General features: G+C 46.6%; 1 protein-coding gene across 1 annotated transcript in view; it reads right to left on the bottom strand.

Moving 5' to 3' along the window:
- The window catches only part of LOC124277861, a 68,873-nt gene that overhangs the window by 14,753 nt on the left and 36,040 nt on the right, over positions 1 to 18,080 (bottom strand). The window contains exons 11-12 of the mRNA XM_046713575.1: positions 6,001 to 6,020; positions 380 to 495 (exon numbers count right to left, since the gene is read on the bottom strand). Of these exons, the coding sequence (XP_046569531.1) occupies positions 380 to 495; positions 6,001 to 6,020 (136 nt within the window). The remainder of the gene's footprint in view (positions 1 to 379; positions 496 to 6,000; positions 6,021 to 18,080) is intronic.

The raw sequence follows: 18,080 nt of genomic DNA, 5'->3' as shown, positions 1-18,080 counted from the left end.
CAGATCTCACAGTGTTTCCAGTCACTCATCCAAAATGGAGAAATGCACAGTGAGATATAAGATTATAAAAATTTGTGGTGATGCAGAAAATTACATGGCAGACATGTGTGCTCATGCGGTGTCATATGTGGGTTTGACACCAGACAGACACAGCATACAACTCCTAGCAGTACTTGTCCTATCCCCTGAAAGTTCCAGGCAGGGTAACAAGAAAAAAACATTGTTTAATATCTTAATGTATGAACCAGTTTTGAATTGAATTTTTCCACACTCTATCAATCAGACTACAGAGATGGTGTGTGTGTGTGTGGAGGGTGGTGTGTATGTGTATGTGTTAAGGGGTAGGGGGGTTAAAGAGGTTGGGAGAAGAGATGCTCACTTCTTATCTTTTCCTTCAAAGCTGCAAAAGGTGATTTTCCCCCACATGGAGAAGTGCTGCTTCAGTTCATCGGCAGTGGCTTCATGAGGTATATAATTCACAAACAGCTTGTTCGTCTACAACAGAGAAATTTATGGCACTGAAATTAAACAATAAATAAACGTTATTGCCATTCAGCCTCTACAAAATGAAATATGTACAGTGTATGACTAGATACGAAGAACTTTGAGGCCCAGAAAATGTATTCTGGGATCAGGGGTTCAGGCTCACTAACTTGGTTAACACATGTCATTTTATCCCCATTGCGTAAATCAATGCTTATGATATTGATCACTGGATTCTCTGGTCCAGACTCAATTATTTACAGTTGATTGTGGTGTTAACAGCAAACAAACGAAACAAACAAATCTTTTGAGTTAGATAATGTAATTTTCTGAGTAAAATTGAAATTTTATACTTATCCTGACTCATGTATTATTGCTTGTCTTCTTCCTTCCGCGAACATTAGTGGAACACTTGTATCTCCTTTTTGAAGCCCCCCTTCAAGAAAGCAGACGTAAAATCACTACTCACCATGAGTTGCCTCCCTCCGTTTTGGCGGGAAAACGGCGCCACCCGTCTTTCCACTCCTCACTCTCTCCGAATTGCAAGCTAGACACTTAGATTTTCTGGGAAATCCAAAGTGCCTAGCGGGGAGGTTGGGAGGGCTTACCTCATGAGTATAAAATATCAATTTTACTCAGAAAATTACATATTTTTCCTTATCCTGAGTCATGTATTATTGCTTGTAGAATCCTACAAATTTGGTGGTGAGTCAAGCCACTTCTGGATTCCAATTTGGTGATTTACGTCTTGCATACCCCCCCCTATGGGAACTTCCTGGTAGCACTTCTTTTACTGCTAGGCTCTGCTGCTGCTGTAACCCTTTACTTCCAGCTTTCTCTGACGGGGGGACCACAATTGTTAACTTTTGGTCCTTGCTTCTGTTAACATTTTTATGTGGATTTTAGCAACTCCATCTCTTGATGCAAGCATCAAGTGGAGAAGCGACCCTTCTTATGTACGAGTACATCCTTACAAGTACTGGGTCTTATCACTTATGCTTGTCTGTCTTAGACGTGCATATGGACTCTAAAGCTGTTACTCTCCTGAGTGTTGGCTTTTGCAAGTCATGTGATAAAAGGGCGAGACTGTCTCAGTGCCTCTGTGGAACTGTCAATTGTTGTGCTACAACAAGTGGGACGAAATGGTGAATGCCAGAGACGTCCTCAGTGGCGAGGAACACGTAAGCATTTAGTCCTTCCCAAGAGATGCTTAGAGCATCTGTTGCCCATGCTCGTGGATCTGGTATTGGAGAGACGAATGTTACCAGTTGATTGCTGAATCTTGTGGCAAACAAGTCCATTAGTGGCGCTCCTCTTGTATGATCTGTTTAAAGATTTCTGGATGGAGCATTCATTCTGTTGGGGATAGCTGAGTTGGACGAGATAGTGCGTCTGCTATCACATTCTTGGCTCCTGGAATGTGGCATGCTTTTATGTGGATGTTCAGATTGTCTGTTGTGAAAGCACAGGTTCAGGAGGTTCGCCGACCTTGTTGACCCTTGTTTGCTTATGTAGAACGCCACTGTTAGATGAGCATTCTTTAAAATGCTGGTCCAGTGGAGTATGGCGTTTATCACTGCTTTCATTTCTAGCATGTTGATGTGCAGATCTTTCTCTTGTAATGTCCATTTCCCAGCTGACACTTCGAGGTGTGCTCCCCATCCTTGGAGAGATGCGTCCACATAGAGATGCGTCTTGCACTCCGGCTCTGCTAAGTAGGTGCCTCCGCAAACATTCGATCTCTGAGTCCACCATAGTAGATATGATTTTAGTCTGTCCGGGAGTCCAAAGGGGTCCGGATCGTCCAGATGTGCAATTACGAAGACCTGTAGTGGGCGTAGTTGTAATCTCCCTCTGCGCGTCATATCCTGTGCTGACCTGAGGAGACCCAACAGGCTCTGCCACTGTCGGAGTGGCCACGGAGAGAGTAGAGCTTGCGAGCTGGGGGTGGAAGACTCCAGTCGTTCTGAATCCGTCCTTCATCGTCTAAAGCCTCTGGCACCTCTGGGTGCCCTGCCTCGTCCGGATCGTCCTCTTACTGGATGGGCGACGAAAAGAATCCTTTCCTCCTTTGGAGGTTCCCATTTTCTTTTCTCTTGCTTTCTGGATGCCTGCAAATTTAGATTTGCCAGAGTAGCGTTGGGACGTCTGCCTGATGACACTGGCTAGTGTATCAATGGACTTAATCATCATGACTTCCCTGGATTCCTTTGTGACTTCCTTGGCAACCTCGTCAATCTCCCCTGCGAAGATGGATGTTGTAGACCATGGAGCTCTGTACAGAGTCTTAGTGACGCGTTCACTCCAATTACATGAAGACAATAGTCCTTGTCTTCTGGCGAGCGACAATGCTGCTGATATGTATGATAAATGCTCTGACATAAATTGGTGATCCTTTTTCTGCGTTAGTAGGGCACAATAAATCATCCGGTCTTCCTCTGCAGTAGAGTTTCTGAACTTGGAGATGAGCATTTCATTAATTGCCCTGGATCTGTTAAGTCCGAAGAACATCCTTCTGGTCATAGTGTCTATCTGTGCCAGCTTTTTGTCATCAATCTTGTAAGATTTGGTCCGGGAGTCGTTGATGATTTTATAGTTCTCATCTATTTCTTGTGCCTTCATAAAGGGATCCATGTTATGTAGTGAGAACTTCTTTGCGTTGAACTGTGGGATATTAGGAGACTGGAAATTAGTTGCCACCCTGAAGGCTGCGTCCAGGTCCTCTGGTACGTCCGAGATGAGTATGATGAACTACGTGTAGTTCTAAGAGGAGATCTGTATGGCAACCTGCGTGGAGGTGAGCGTCTTCTAGGCCGGGATAGCCTTCCTGAAGGCAATATATTTCTAAGTGGTGAATCCCGTGACGACCTGGGAGGTGTTGTTGACGCCCTTGATGATAATTCAGACGACCTTCACGCAGGTGAGAGGTTTTGTTGAGGGTCTGAGTGCCAAGACGTCTCTCTAAACCTTCTAGGAGGTGTAGGTTTCTTTCTCTGTGAAGTGGGTAGCCTGTGTCAAGGTCTGAGGGTGAAGTGGGATGGTCCAAAGACGTCTATATTAATCGTCGAAACTGCAGAGCATGACTGTCAAGTGTGTGATCCTTCACACATTTCTTCATGCCGATTACCTCCCACAGCTTCGTCCTTTAGGCTTGCGCGAACCGTCCATTAGGTCCATCATTTGCTGCATAAAAATACCCGTGTTGAAGGTCTGCGACGACTGCAGCTGTAGTGACGCATCTGAGAGTGTTGTGGCTTTATGCGTTGAACTGTGGGATATTTGGAGACTGGAACTTTGTTGCCTTCCTGAAGGCTGCGTCACGGTCCTCAGGTACGTCCGGGACCGGGTCAATTGGAGGTAGGGTGATTGTGTCTACATCATCGTCCTTCATTAGGCACGTGAATGCTTCATTCTTATCTTTAGCAGGTGACGCTAGGTCCAGTCCATTAGCCATCCAATATTTTATTTCTGAGTCCGAAAATATGATTCCGCCATCATCCTCTGTATCATGTCCAGTTGGATATGATCGTTGAGTATCCTCCCTGCATGGAGATCTGCGTGGCAATCTGTGTTGAGATGCGTACGTAGAACTATGTGTAGTTCTAAGAAGAGATCTGTATGGCGACCTGCGTGGAGGGGAGCGTCTACGTGTCCGGGGTTGCCTTCGCGAAGGCAGTATATTCCTATGTGGTGAATCCCGTGACGACCTGCAAGGTGATGGTGACATTCTTGATGATCTATCTGACGACCTTCGCGCAGGTGAGAGATTTTTGTTGAGGGTCTGAGTCCTGAGACGTCTCTCAGTATCTTCTTGGAGGTGTAAGCCTCTCTGTGATGTAGGTAGCCTGCGCGAATGCTCTTCATTAGCTTCATCATCAGATGACGACCTATTTTGGTTGGATGAATGTCCCTTCCTTCGCGCAGGTTTGCTGACGTCATGCAGTGTAGGTCTGCTCTTAGACCTAGAGCTAGATCCTCTGGTAGGCCTCTCAGATGTATCATCAGTGTGGGGTCCTTCGTGCAGCACTGGATCCTCTCTGAGGTTGATGACTTGGGCATGAGAGCCGCCTGGCTGTCCATCATGTGAGGTTCTTTCCTGCGCGAAGCGCTTCTCCATCATTTCTATCATTTGTTCAGAGAATTGCTGCATGAAGGCCCCGGGGTTGAATGTCTGCGACGACTGTAGTGATGTCGCATCTGAGAAGGTAGCGATATGGCCCAGGGATCACTGTGCCTCATTGATCTCTGCTGTCAGTGTAGAAGGTAACTCGGACTGCGTAGAGAGGGTTGCTGACGTTACCGTTGCTGAGGCCTGCGTCCTTTTCTTATGCAGCATCTCTGGGATGAGTATCAACGGCTCATCATATAAGCCTCTTTCTTCTATCGGGACGATTTCAGCAGAAAAAGTCCGCGTAGTCTGTGATGAACTCCCAGTAGAGCTGGTTGAAGCCTTAGGGGTGTAAGGCTTCTTCTGCGACGAAGATGGCCTCTTTTTCTTCATATGGGTTGTGGAGTTGTCCGACTTAGAAGACCTTTTCTTCGACGTAATGGCAGACCTCATCCCACGTCCATCTTCTGAGGACGCTTCCGGCAGGTCACTGGATGGAAGTATGTCGTCTGATAACGATAGACAGCTCTTTAGGGACTCAGCCGGTTTAGCCATGACTCACAAAAGTCGCCTGGATTTATCCTTAGCACGCCTAAGTACAGAGAATAATAATTATTAAATTCAATTTTTGTTAATTGCTGACATAATTTACAGCGAGAGCTGGAAGTACATGTTGTTGTGCAACTGGGGCACAACAAATGCGGGTCTTCAGCAGAGAACCTAAACCTACAACGAAAACAGGCTTTCATGAAATGTAAACAAACTGAACACTCACGTGAAACCATGAATAAACAGTCAAATTTGCTAATAAATTTCAAACCATATTGTAGAAGGATACTCCCTGAAACCTTATAAAGGTAACTTATAGGGTAATAACTAAGTTAGAAAAGGATATAGTGCCGTGTTGGAGACCCAGGTGCTCTCCCAACCGTCCACTAGGGCGAAGGAGAGAGTGAGGAGTGGGAAGACGGGTGGTGCCGTTTCCTGCCAAAACGAAGAGGGAGGCAGTAGTGATTTTACGTCTGCTTTTTTGAAGGGGGCTTCAAAAAGGAGATACAAGTGTTCCACTAACGTTCGCGGAAGGAAGGAGACAAGCAATAATACATGAGTCAGGATAAGGAAAAATAAATATTATCTGATGTTTCTTTCAGTAGCAACCACTAGACAGATACCAGTATCAAACCAAAGTGATGTGTGTATTGAGCAGGTGCCCTACTAGACAGATACCAGTATCAAACAAGAAGACAAAGTCATCAATATCCCTCGCAATGGCAAAATACTCTTCATGATTATGTGTACGAATTATGATTATGTCAAATATTTAGGTGCGTATATAGAAAAGTGCCCTACTTGAGAGATACTTGACAGATGTTTTAGCATGTTGAAGAGGGAATTGAGAACATACAAACCTCTGCATTATTTCTTGAATCTGGAATACAGAGACAAGCAACATTTATAACAAATATAGCCTTTTTGAAACATTCGTATTTATTGAACTCTAAGGTGTGGGGAAATCAAAAGATGCAAAAATTTATTTATTGATATTTGTTTGATTCTGGAATACAGAAACAAGCAGCATTTATAACAAATATAGCCTTTTTGAATCATTACTATTTGTTGGGAAACAAAAAGACACAAAAAAATGCAGATTGTGAAAAGAGAGGATTGACATGTGAAAAAGTGTGCTGGGAACCTAATCTCTTCACATCTCCCCTCACATCTCCCCTCTCACAGATCAAAGTTATCTGTTATAGGGACTAATTCAGGACAGCCATCGTCAGAATATTTAAAAAGTCCAAAACTATGTACTCAAGACATGTGAGACTTTATTGTAATATATATATATGACGCTAACCTGTAGTTTTAATCACTACTGTACATCCTTATCACTACCGCATTGTAAATTGAGTTGTCAGACCATTAATTATTGTATAAGACAGTTATAACCTTCATTGGTAATCCCCCTTGGCCGTGTCTGACATCACATCAACTGGTCAAGGAAGTGCTATTGTTTTTCTATCTGTCAATTGTTGAGTCATCGCCTGTCCATTGTTGTCAAAAACTGTATATATACTTAGTATGCTCACATCTAGAGAGTGGATGAGGACAGTGAAGGAGTACGAGTTAAGTAATTGCCCTGTCTGGTCATTGAAGGACACACCCCATTTGTATATTCTGTATTTGATAGGCTAATGTAGGTTACACCCATTTTTGTATCAGTCAACCAATCATAATCTCTTTATTGTTTTAATTGTAGATAAAAAGTCTCTAACTTCATTTGTCCATCAGTAGGGTTTAGACTCCCAACAAAGGTCAGCTCTAGCCCTCAGCCCAGAGGGTTGTACCGACTCTCTGTGGCCACCCCATGTTACTCCGTTCTTGTAAATAAAATTGTGATTAGCTTCTTGTGACTTCGGACTATTTTGCTGAGTTAATTCCCCCAAGCAGACCAGCACGCCAGTTAGATAAGGTGTTTCACCGGAACCATCACTTGGACCCAAGACCCTTATCATAATATATCCATTACACTCATGGGACGCAGGGCACCTAATCTCCTCACATCTCCACTCCAACAGATCAATGTTATCCATTACACTCAAGGGGTGCAGGGAACCTAATCTCCTCACATCTCCCCTCTCACAGATCAAAGTTATCCATTACACTCATGGGGCGCAGGGAACCTAATCTCCTCACATCTCCCCTCTCACAGATCAAAGTTATCCATTACACTCATGGGGCGCAGGGAACCTAATCTCCTCGCATCTCCCCTCTCACAGATCAAAGTTATCCATTACACTCATGGGGCGCAGGGAACCTAATCTCCTCACATCTCCCCTCTCACAGATCAAAGTTATCCATTACACTCATGGGGCGCAGGGAACCTAATCTCCTCACATCTCCCCTCTCACAGATCAAAGTTATCCATTACACTCATGGGGCTTAGGGAACCTAATCTCTCAAGCATCTCCCTCTCACAGATCAAAGTTATTCATTACACTCATGGGGCAGGGAACATAATCTCCTCACATCTCCCTCTCACAGATCAAAGTTATTCATTACACTCATGGGCTTAGGAACATAATCTCCTCACATCTCCCCTCTCACAGATCAAAGTTATCCATTACACTCATGGGGCGCAGGAACCTAATCTCCTCACATCTCCCCTCTCACAGATCAAAGTTATCCATTACACACATGGGGCACAGGGAACCTAATCTCCTCACATCTCCCCTCTCACAGATCAAAGTTATCCATTACACTCATGGGGCGCAGGGAACCTAATCTCCTCGCATCTCCCCTCTCACAGATCAAAGTTATCCATTACACTCATGGGGCGCAGGGAACCTAATCTCCTCTCATCTCTCCCTCTCACAGATCAAAGTTATTCATTACACTCATGGGGCGCAGGGAACATAATCTCCTCACATCTCCCCTCTCACAGATCAAAGTTATCCATTACACTCATGGGGCAGGAACCTAATCTCCTCACATCTCCCCTCTCACAGATCAAAGTTATCCATTACACACATGGGGCACAGGGAACCTAATCTCCTCACATCTCCCCTCCAACAGATCAAAGTTATCCATTACACTCATGGGGCTTAGGGAACCTAATCTCCCTCGCATCTCCCTCTCACAGATCAAAGTTATCCATTACACTCATGGGGCAGAGGAACCCTAATCTCCTCATCTCCCTCTCACAGATCAAAGTTATTCATTACACTCATGGGGGCAGGGAACATAATCTCCTCACATCTCCCTCTCACAGATCAAAGTTATCCATTACACTCATGGGGGGCAGGAACCTAATCTCCTCACATCTCCCTCTCACAGATCAAAGTTATCCATTACACACATGGGGCACAGGGAACCTAATCTCCTCACATCTCCCCTCTCACAGATCAAAGTTATCCATTACACTCATGGGGCGCAGGGAACCTAATCTCCTCACATCTCCCCTCTCACAGATCAAAGTTATTCATTACACTCATGGGGCGCAGGGAACATAATCTCCTCACATCTCCCCTCTCACAGATCAAAGTTATCCATTACACTCATGGGGGCTTGGGAACCTAATCTCCTCACATCTCCCCTCTCACAGATCAAAGTTATCCATTACACACATGGGGCACAGGGAACCTAATCTCCTCACATCTCCCCTCTCACAGATCAAAGTTATCCATTACACTCATGGGGCTCAGGGAACCTAATCTCCTCACATCTCCCCTCTCACAGATCAAAGTTATCCATTACACTCATGGGAGCAGGGAACCTAATCTCCTCGCATCTCCCTCTCACAGATCAAAGTTATCCATTACACTCATGGGGTGCGGGGAACCCAATCTCCTCACATCTCCCCTCCAACAGATCAAAGTTATCCATTACACTCATGGGGCGCAGGGAACCTAATCTCCTCACATCTCCCCTCTCACAGATCAAAGTTATCCATTACACTCATGGGCGCAGGGAACCTAATCTCCTCGCATCTCCCCTCTCACAGATCAAAGTTATCCATTACACTCATGGGGCGCGGGGAACCTAATCTCCTCGCATCTCCCCTCTCACAGATCAAAGTTATCCATTACACTCATGGGGCGCAGGGAACATAATCTCCTCACATCTCCCCTCTCACAGATCAAAGTCCCCCATTACCTTAATGGGACGCAGGGAACCTAATCTCCTCACATCTCCCCTCTCACATCTCCCCTCTCACGGATCAAAGTTATCCATTACACTCATGGAGCGCAGGGAACCTAATCTCCTCAAATCTCCGCTCTCACAGATCAATGTTATCCATTACACTCAAGGGGTGCCGGGAACTTAATCTCCTCACATATCCCCTCTCTAACAGATCAAAGTTATCCATTACACTCATGGGGCGCAGGGCACCTAATCTCCTCACATCTCCCCTCTCACAGATCAAAGTCCCCAATTACGCTAATGGGGTGCAGGGAACCTAATCTCCTCATATCTCCATTCCAAAAGATCAAAGTCCCCCATTACACTCATGGGGTGGAGGGAACCTAATATCTTCACATCTCCCCGCTCACAGATCAAAGTCCTCCATTACGCTCATGTTGTTGGGGCAGGGCTCATCTCCTCACATCTCTCCCTCTCACGGATCAAAGTCCTCCATTACACTCAACGGGCGCAGGGCACGTAATCACTCCTCACATCTCCATTCCAACAGATCAAAGTCCTCCATTACGCTCATGTTAAGCAGGGAACCTCATCTCCTCAAATCTCCCCTACAACAGATCAAAGTTATCCATTACACTCATGTGTGGAGGGAACCTAATCTCCTCACATCTCCCCGCTCACAGATCAAAGTCCTCCATTACGCTCATGTTGTGCAGGGCACCTAATCTCCTCACATCTCCCTCTCACAGATCAAAGTCCTCGATTACACTCAACGGGCTTAGGGAACCTAATCTCCTCACATCTCCATTCCAACAGATGAAAGTCCTCCATTACGCCATGGGGTGCAGGGAACTTAATCTCCTCACATCTCCCTCTCACAGATCAAAGTTATCCATTACACTCATGGGGAGCAGGGAACCTAATCTCCTCGCATCTCCCTCTCACAGATCAAAGTTATCCATTACACTCATGGGAGCAGGGAACCTAATCTCCTCGCATCTCCCCTCTCACAGATCAAAGTTATCCATTACACTCATGGGGTGCAGGGAACCTAATCTCCCTCGCATCTCCCCTCTCACAGATCAAAGTTATCCATTACACTCATGGGGCATAGGAACCTAATCTCCTCGCATCTCCCCTCTCACAGATCAAAGTTATCCATTACACTCATGGGGCAGGGAACCTAATCTCCTCGCATCATCTCCTCTCACAGATCAAAGTTATTCATTACACTCATGGGGCTTAGGGAACATAATCTCCTCACATCTCCCCTCTCACAGATCAAAGTTATCCATTACACTCATGGGGCTTAGGAACCTAATCTCCTCACATCTCCCTCTCACAGATCAAAGTTATCCATTACACACATGGGGCACAGGGAACCTAATCTCCTCACATCTCCCTCTCACAGATCAAAGTTATCCATTACACTCATGGGGTAGCAGGGAACCTAATCTCCTCAGATCTCCCCTCTCACAGATCAAAGTTATCCATTACACTCATGGGGCTTAGGGAACCTAATCTCCTGAGCATCTCCCTCTCACAGATCAAAGTTATTCATTACACTCATGGGGGTAGCAGGGAACATAATCTCCTCACATCTCCCCCTCTCACAGATCAAAGTTATCCATTACACTCATGGGGCAGGAACCTAATCTCCTCACATCTCCCCTCTCACAGATCAAAGTTATCCATTACACACATGGGGCACAGGGAACCTAATCTCCTCACATCTCCCCTCCAACAGATCAAAGTTATCCATTACACTCATGGAGGCAGGGAACCCTAATCTCTCGCATCTCCCCTCTCACAGATCAAAGTTATCCATTACACTCATGGGGCTTAGGGAACCTAATCTCCCTCGCATCTCCCCTCTCACAGATCAAAGTTATTCATTACACTCATGGGGCGCAGGGAACATAATCTCCTCACATCTCCCCTCTCACAGATCAAAGTTATCCATTACACTCATGGAAGCAGGGAACCTAATCTCCTCACATCTCCCCTCTCACAGATCAAAGTTATCCATTACACACATGGGGCACAGGGAACCTAATCTCCTCACATCTCCCTCTCACAGATCAAAGTTATCCATTACACTCATGGGGCGAAGGGAACCTAATCTCCTCGCATCTCCCCTCTCACAGATCAAAGTTATTCATTACACTCATGGGGCGCAGGGAACATAATCTCCTCACATCTCCCCTCTCACAGATCAAAGTTATCCATTACACTCATGGGGCGCAGGAACCTAATCTCCTCACATCTCCCCTCTCATAGATCAAAGTTATCCATTACACACATGGGGCACAGGGAACCTAATCTCCTCACATCTCCCCTCTCACAGATCAAAGTTATCCATTACACTCATGGGGCAGGGAACCTAATCTCTCAGCATCTCCCCTCTCACAGATCAAAGTTATCCATTACACTCATGGGGCTTAGGGAACCTAATCTCCTCGCATCTCCCTCTCACAGATCAAAGTTATCCATTACACTCATGGGGCTTAGGGAACCTAATCTCCTCGCATCTCCCCTCTCACAGATCAAAGTTATCCATTACACTCATGGGGCGCAGGGAACCTAATCTCCTCACATCTCCCCTCTCACAGATCAAAGTTATCCATTACACTCATGGGGGCAGGGAACCTAATCTCCTCGCATCTCCCTCTCACAGATCAAAGTTATCCATTACACTCATGGGGCTGGGAACCTAATCTCCTCTCATCTCCCCTCTCACAGATCAAAGTTATCCATTACACTCATGGGGGCAGGGAACCTAATCTCCTCGCATCTCCCTCTCACAGATCAAAGTTATTCATTACACTCATGGGGCAGGGAACATAATCTCCTCACATCTCCCTCTCACAGATCAAAGTTATCCATTACACTCATGGGAGCAGGAACCTAATCTCCTCACATCTCCCCTCTCACAGATCAAAGTTATCCATTACACACATGGGGCACAGGGAACCTAATCTCCTCACATCTCCCCTCTCACAGATCAAAGTTATCCATTACACTCATGGGGCGCAGGGAACCTAATCTCCTCGCATCTCCCCTCTCACAGATCAAAGTTATCCATTACACTCATGGGGCGCAGGGAACCTAATCTCCTCGCATCTCCCCTCTCACAGATCAAAGTTATCCATTACACTCATGGGGTGCCGGGAACCTAATCTCCTCACATCTCCCCTCCAACAGATCAAAGTTATCCATTACACTCATGGGGCGCAGGGAACCTAATCTCCTCACATCTCCCTCTCACAGATCAAAGTTATCCATTACACTCATGGGGCGCAGGGAACCTAATCTCCTCGCATCTCCCCTCTCACAGATCAAAGTTATCCATTACACTCATGGGGCTGGGAACCTAATCTCCTGCATCTCCCCTCTCACAGATCAAAGTTATCCATTACACTCATGGAGCAGGGAACATAATCTCCTCACATCTCCCCTCTCACAGATCAAAGTCCCCATTACCTTAATGGGGACGCAGGGGAACCTAATCTCCTCACATCTCCCCTCTCACATCTCCCCTCTCACGGATCAAAGTTATCCATTACACTCATGGGGCGCAGGGAACCTAATCTCCTCAAATCTCCGCTCTCACAGATCAATGTTATCCATTACACTCAAGGGGTGCCGGGAACTTAATCTCCTCACATATCCCCTCTCTAACAGATCAAAGTTATCCATTACACTCATGGGGCGCAGGGCACCTAATCTCCTCACATCTCCCCTCTCACAGATCAAAGTCCCCAATTACGCTAATGGGGTGCAGGGAACCTAATCTCCTCATATCTCCATTCCAAAAGATCAAAGTCCCCCATTACACTCATGGGGTGGAGGGAACCTAATATCTTCACATCTCCCCGCTCACAGATCAAAGTCCTCCATTACGCTCATGTTGCGCAGGGCACCTCATCTCCTCACATCTCCCCTCTCACGGATCAAAGTCCTCCATTACACTCAACGGGCGCAGGGCACGTAATCTCCTCACATCTCCATTCCAACAGATCAAAGTCCTCCATTACGCTCATGTTGCGCAGGGAACCTCATCTCCTCAAATCTCCCCTCCAACAGATCAAAGTTATCCATTACACTCATGCGGTGGAGGGAACCTAATCTCCTCACATCTCCCCGCTCACAGATCAAAGTCCTCCATTACGCTCATGTTGTGCAGGGCACCTAATCTCCTCACATCTCCCCTCTCACAGATCAAAGTCCTCGATTACACTCAACGGGTGCAGGGAACCTAATCTCCTCACATCTCCATTCCAACAGATGAAAGTCCTCCATTACACACATGGGGCACAGGGAACCTAATCTCCTCACATCTCCCCTCTCACAGATCAAAGTTATCCATTACACTCATGGGGCGCAGGGAACCTAATCTCCTCGCATCTCCCCTCTCACAGATCAAAGTTATCCATTACACTCATGGGGCGCAGGGAACCTAATCTCCTCGCATCTCCCCTCTCACAGATCAAAGTTATCCATTACACTCATGGGGTGCCGGGAACCTAATCTCCTCACATCTCCCCTCCAACAGATCAAAGTTATCCATTACACTCATGGGGCGCAGGGAACCTAATCTCCTCACATCTCCCCTCTCACAGATCAAAGTTATCCATTACACTCATGGGGCGCGGGGAACCTAATCTCCTCGCATCTCCCTCTCACAGATCAAAGTTATCCATTACACTCATGGGTGCTGGGAACCTAATCTCCTGCATCTCCCTCTCACAGATCAAAGTTATCCATTACACTCATGGGGCAGGGAACATAATCTCCTCACATCTCCCTCTCACAGATCAAAGTCCCCATTACCTTAATGGGACCAGGGAACCTAATGTCCTCACATCTCCCTCTCACATCTCCCTCTCACGGATCAAAGTTATCCATTACACTCATGGGGCAGGGAACCTAATCTCCTCAAATCTCGCTCTCACAGATCAATGTTATCCATTACACTCAAGGGGTGCCGGGAACTTAATCTCCTCACATATCCCCTCTCTAACAGATCAAAGTTATCCATTACACTCATGGGGCGCAGGGCACCTAATCTCCTCACATCTCCCCTCTCACAGATCAAAGTCCCCAATTACGCTAATGGGGTGCAGGGAACCTAATCTCCTCATATCTCCATTCCAAAAGATCAAAGTCCCCCATTACACTCATGGGGTGGAGGGAACCTAATATCTTCACATCTCCCCGCTCACAGATCAAAGTCCTCCATTACGCTCATGTTGCGCAGGGCACCTCATCTCCTCACATCTCCCCTCTCACGGATCAAAGTCCTCCATTACACTCAACGGGCGCAGGGCACGTAATCTCCTCACATCTCCATTCCAACAGATCAAAGTCCTCCATTACGCTCATGTTGCGCAGGGAACCTCATCTCCTCAAATCTCCCCTCCAACAGATCAAAGTTATCCATTACACTCATGCGGTGGAGGGAACCTAATCTCCTCACATCTCCCCGCTCACAGATCAAAGTCCTCCATTACGCTCATGTTGTGCAGGGCACCTAATCTCCTCACATCTCCCCTCTCACAGATCAAAGTCCTCGATTACACTCAACGGGCGCAGGGAACCTAATCTCCTCACATCTCCATTCCAACAGATGAAAGTCCTCCATTACGCTCATGGGGTGCAGGGAACTTAATCTCCTCACATCTCCCCTCTCACAGATCAAAGTTATCCATTACACACATGGGGTGCAGGGCACCTAATCTCCTCACATCTCCATTCCAACAGATCAAAGTCCTCCATTACACTCATGTTGTGCAGGGAATATAATCTCCTCACATCTCCCCTCTCACAGATCAAAGTTATCCATTACACTCATGGGGCGCAGGGAACCTAATCTCCTCGCATCTCCCCTCTCACAGATCAAAGTTATCCATTACACTCATGGGGCGCAGGGAACCTAATCTCCTCGCATCTCCCCTCTCACAGATCAAAGTTATCCATTACACTCATGGGGTGCAGGGAACCTAATCTCCTCGCATCTCCCCTCTCACAGATCAAAGTTATCCATTACACTCATGGGGCGCAGGGAACCTAATCTCCTCGCATCTCCCCTCTCACAGATCAAAGTTATCCATTACACTCATGGGGCGCAGGGAACCTAATCTCCTCAGCATCTCCCCTCTCACAGATCAAAGTTATTCATTACACTCATGGGAGCAGGGAACATAATCTCCTCGCATCTCCCTCTCACAGATCAAAGTTATTCATTACACTCATGGGGCGCAGGGAACATAATCTCCTCACATCTCCCCTCTCACAGATCAAAGTTATCCATTACACTCATGGGGCGCAGGAACCTAATCTCCTCACTTCTCCCCTCTCACAGATCAAAGTTATCCATTACACACATGGGGCACAGGGAACCTAATCTCCTCACATCTCCCCTCTCACAGATCAAAGTTATCCATTACACTCATGGGGCGCAGGGAACCTAATCTCCTCGCATCTCCCCTCTCACAGATCAAAGTTATCCATTACACTCATGGGGCAGGGAACCTAATCTCCTGCATCTCCCCTCTCACAGATCAAAGTTATTCATTACACTCATGGGGCAGGGAACATAATCTCCTCACATCTCCCCTCTCACAGATCAAAGTTATCCATTACACTCATGGGGCGCAGGGAACCTAATCTCCTCACATCTCCCCTCTCACAGATCAAAGTTATCCATTACACTCATGGGGCGCAGGAACCTAATCTCCTCACATCTCCCCTCTCACAGATCAAAGTTATCCATTACACTCATGGGGCAGGGAACCTAATCTCCTGCATCTCCCCTCTCACAGATCAAAGTTATCCATTACACTCATGGGGAGCAGGGAACCTAATCTCCTCATCTCCCCTCTCACAGATCAAAGTTATTCATTACACTCATGGGGAGCAGGGAACATAATCTCCTCACATCTCCCCTCTCACAGATCAAAGTTATCCATTACACTCATGGGGCAGGAACCTAATCTCTCATCTCCCCTCTCACAGATCAAAGTTATCCATTACACACATGGGGCACAGGGAACCTAATCTCCTCACATCTCCCCTCCAACAGATCAAAGTTATCCATTACACTCATGGGGCGCAGGGAACCTAATCTCCTCGCATCTCCCCTCTCACAGATCAAAGTTATCCATTACACTCATGGGGCGCAGGGAACCTAATCTCCTCGCATCTCCCCTCTCACAGATCAAAGTTATTCATTACACTCATGGGGCGCAGGGAACATAATCTCCTCACATCTCCCCTCTCACAGATCAAAGTTATCCATTACACTCATGGGGCGCAGGAACCTAATCTCCTCACATCTCCCCTCTCACAGATCAAAGTTATCCATTACACACATGGGGCACAGGGAACCTAATCTCCTCACATCTCCCCTCTCACAGATCAAAGTTATCCATTACACTCATAGCAGGGAACCTAATCTCCTCACATCTCCCCTCTCACAGATCAAAGTTATTCATTACACTCATGGGGGCATAGGGAACATAATCTCCTCACATCTCCCCTCTCACAGATCAAAGTTATCCATTACACTCATGGGGCGCAGGAACCTAATCTCCTCACATCTCCCCTCTCACAGATCAAAGTTATCCATTACACACATGGGGCACAGGGAACCTAATCTCCTCACATCTCCCCTCTCACAGATCAAAGTTATCCATTACACTCATGGGGCGCAGGGAACCTAATCTCCTCGCATCTCCCCTCTCACAGATCAAAGTTATCCATTACACTCATGGGGCTAGCAGGGAACCTAATCTCCTCGCATCTCCCCTCTCACAGATCAAAGTTATCCATTACACTCATGGAGCAGGGAACCTAATCTCCTCTGCATCTCCCTCTCACAGATCAAAGTTATCCATTACACTCATGGGGCTTAGGGAACCTAATCTCCCTGCATCATCTCCTCTCACAGATCAAAGTTATCCATTACACTCATGGGGGAGCAGGGAACCTAATCTCCTCGCATCTCCCCTCTCACAGATCAAAGTTATCCATTACACTCATGGGGCTTGGGAACCTAATCTCCTCGTGCATCTCCCCTCTCACAGATCAAAGTTATCCATTACACTCATGGGGCTTGGGAACCCTAATCTCCTCGCATCTCCCTCTCACAGATCAAAGTTATTCATTACACTCATGGGGAGCAGGGAACATAATCTCCTCACATCTCCCCTCTCACAGATCAAAGTTATCCATTACACTCATGGGCAGGGAACCTAATCTCCTCACATCTCCCCTCTCACAGATCAAAGTTATCCATTACACACATGGGGCACAGGGAACCTAATCTCCTCACATCTCCCTCTCACAGATCAAAGTTATCCATTACACTCATGGGGCAGGGAACCTAATCTCCTCATCTCCCCTCTCACAGATCAAAGTTATCCATTACACTCATGGGGTGCCGGGAACCTAATCTCCTCACATCTCCCCTCCAACAGATCAAAGTTATCCATTACACTCATGGAGCAGGGAACCTAATCTCCTCACATCTCCCTCTCACAGATCAAAGTTATCCATTACACTCATGGGGCAGGGAACCTAATCTCCTCAGCATCTCCCCTCTCACAGATCAAAGTTATCCATTACACTCATGGGGCTGGGAACCCTAATCTCCTCGCATCTCCCCTCTCACAGATCAAAGTTATCCATTACACTCATGGGGCGCAGGGAACATAATCTCCTCACATCTCCCCTCTCACAGATCAAAGTCCCCATTACCTTAATGGGGCGCGAGGGAACCTAATCTCCTCACATCTCCCTCTCACATCTCCCTCTCACGGATCAAAGTTATCCATTACACTCATGG

This window comes from Haliotis rubra, unplaced genomic scaffold (assembly GCF_003918875.1).
Source record: "Haliotis rubra isolate DU_JTF1 unplaced genomic scaffold, ASM391887v1 Scf229, whole genome shotgun sequence".
NCBI lineage: Eukaryota > Metazoa > Mollusca > Gastropoda > Lepetellida > Haliotidae > Haliotis > Haliotis rubra.
Note: the sequence above shows the minus strand (reverse complement) of the source record. Positions and strands in the feature narration are given on the sequence as shown.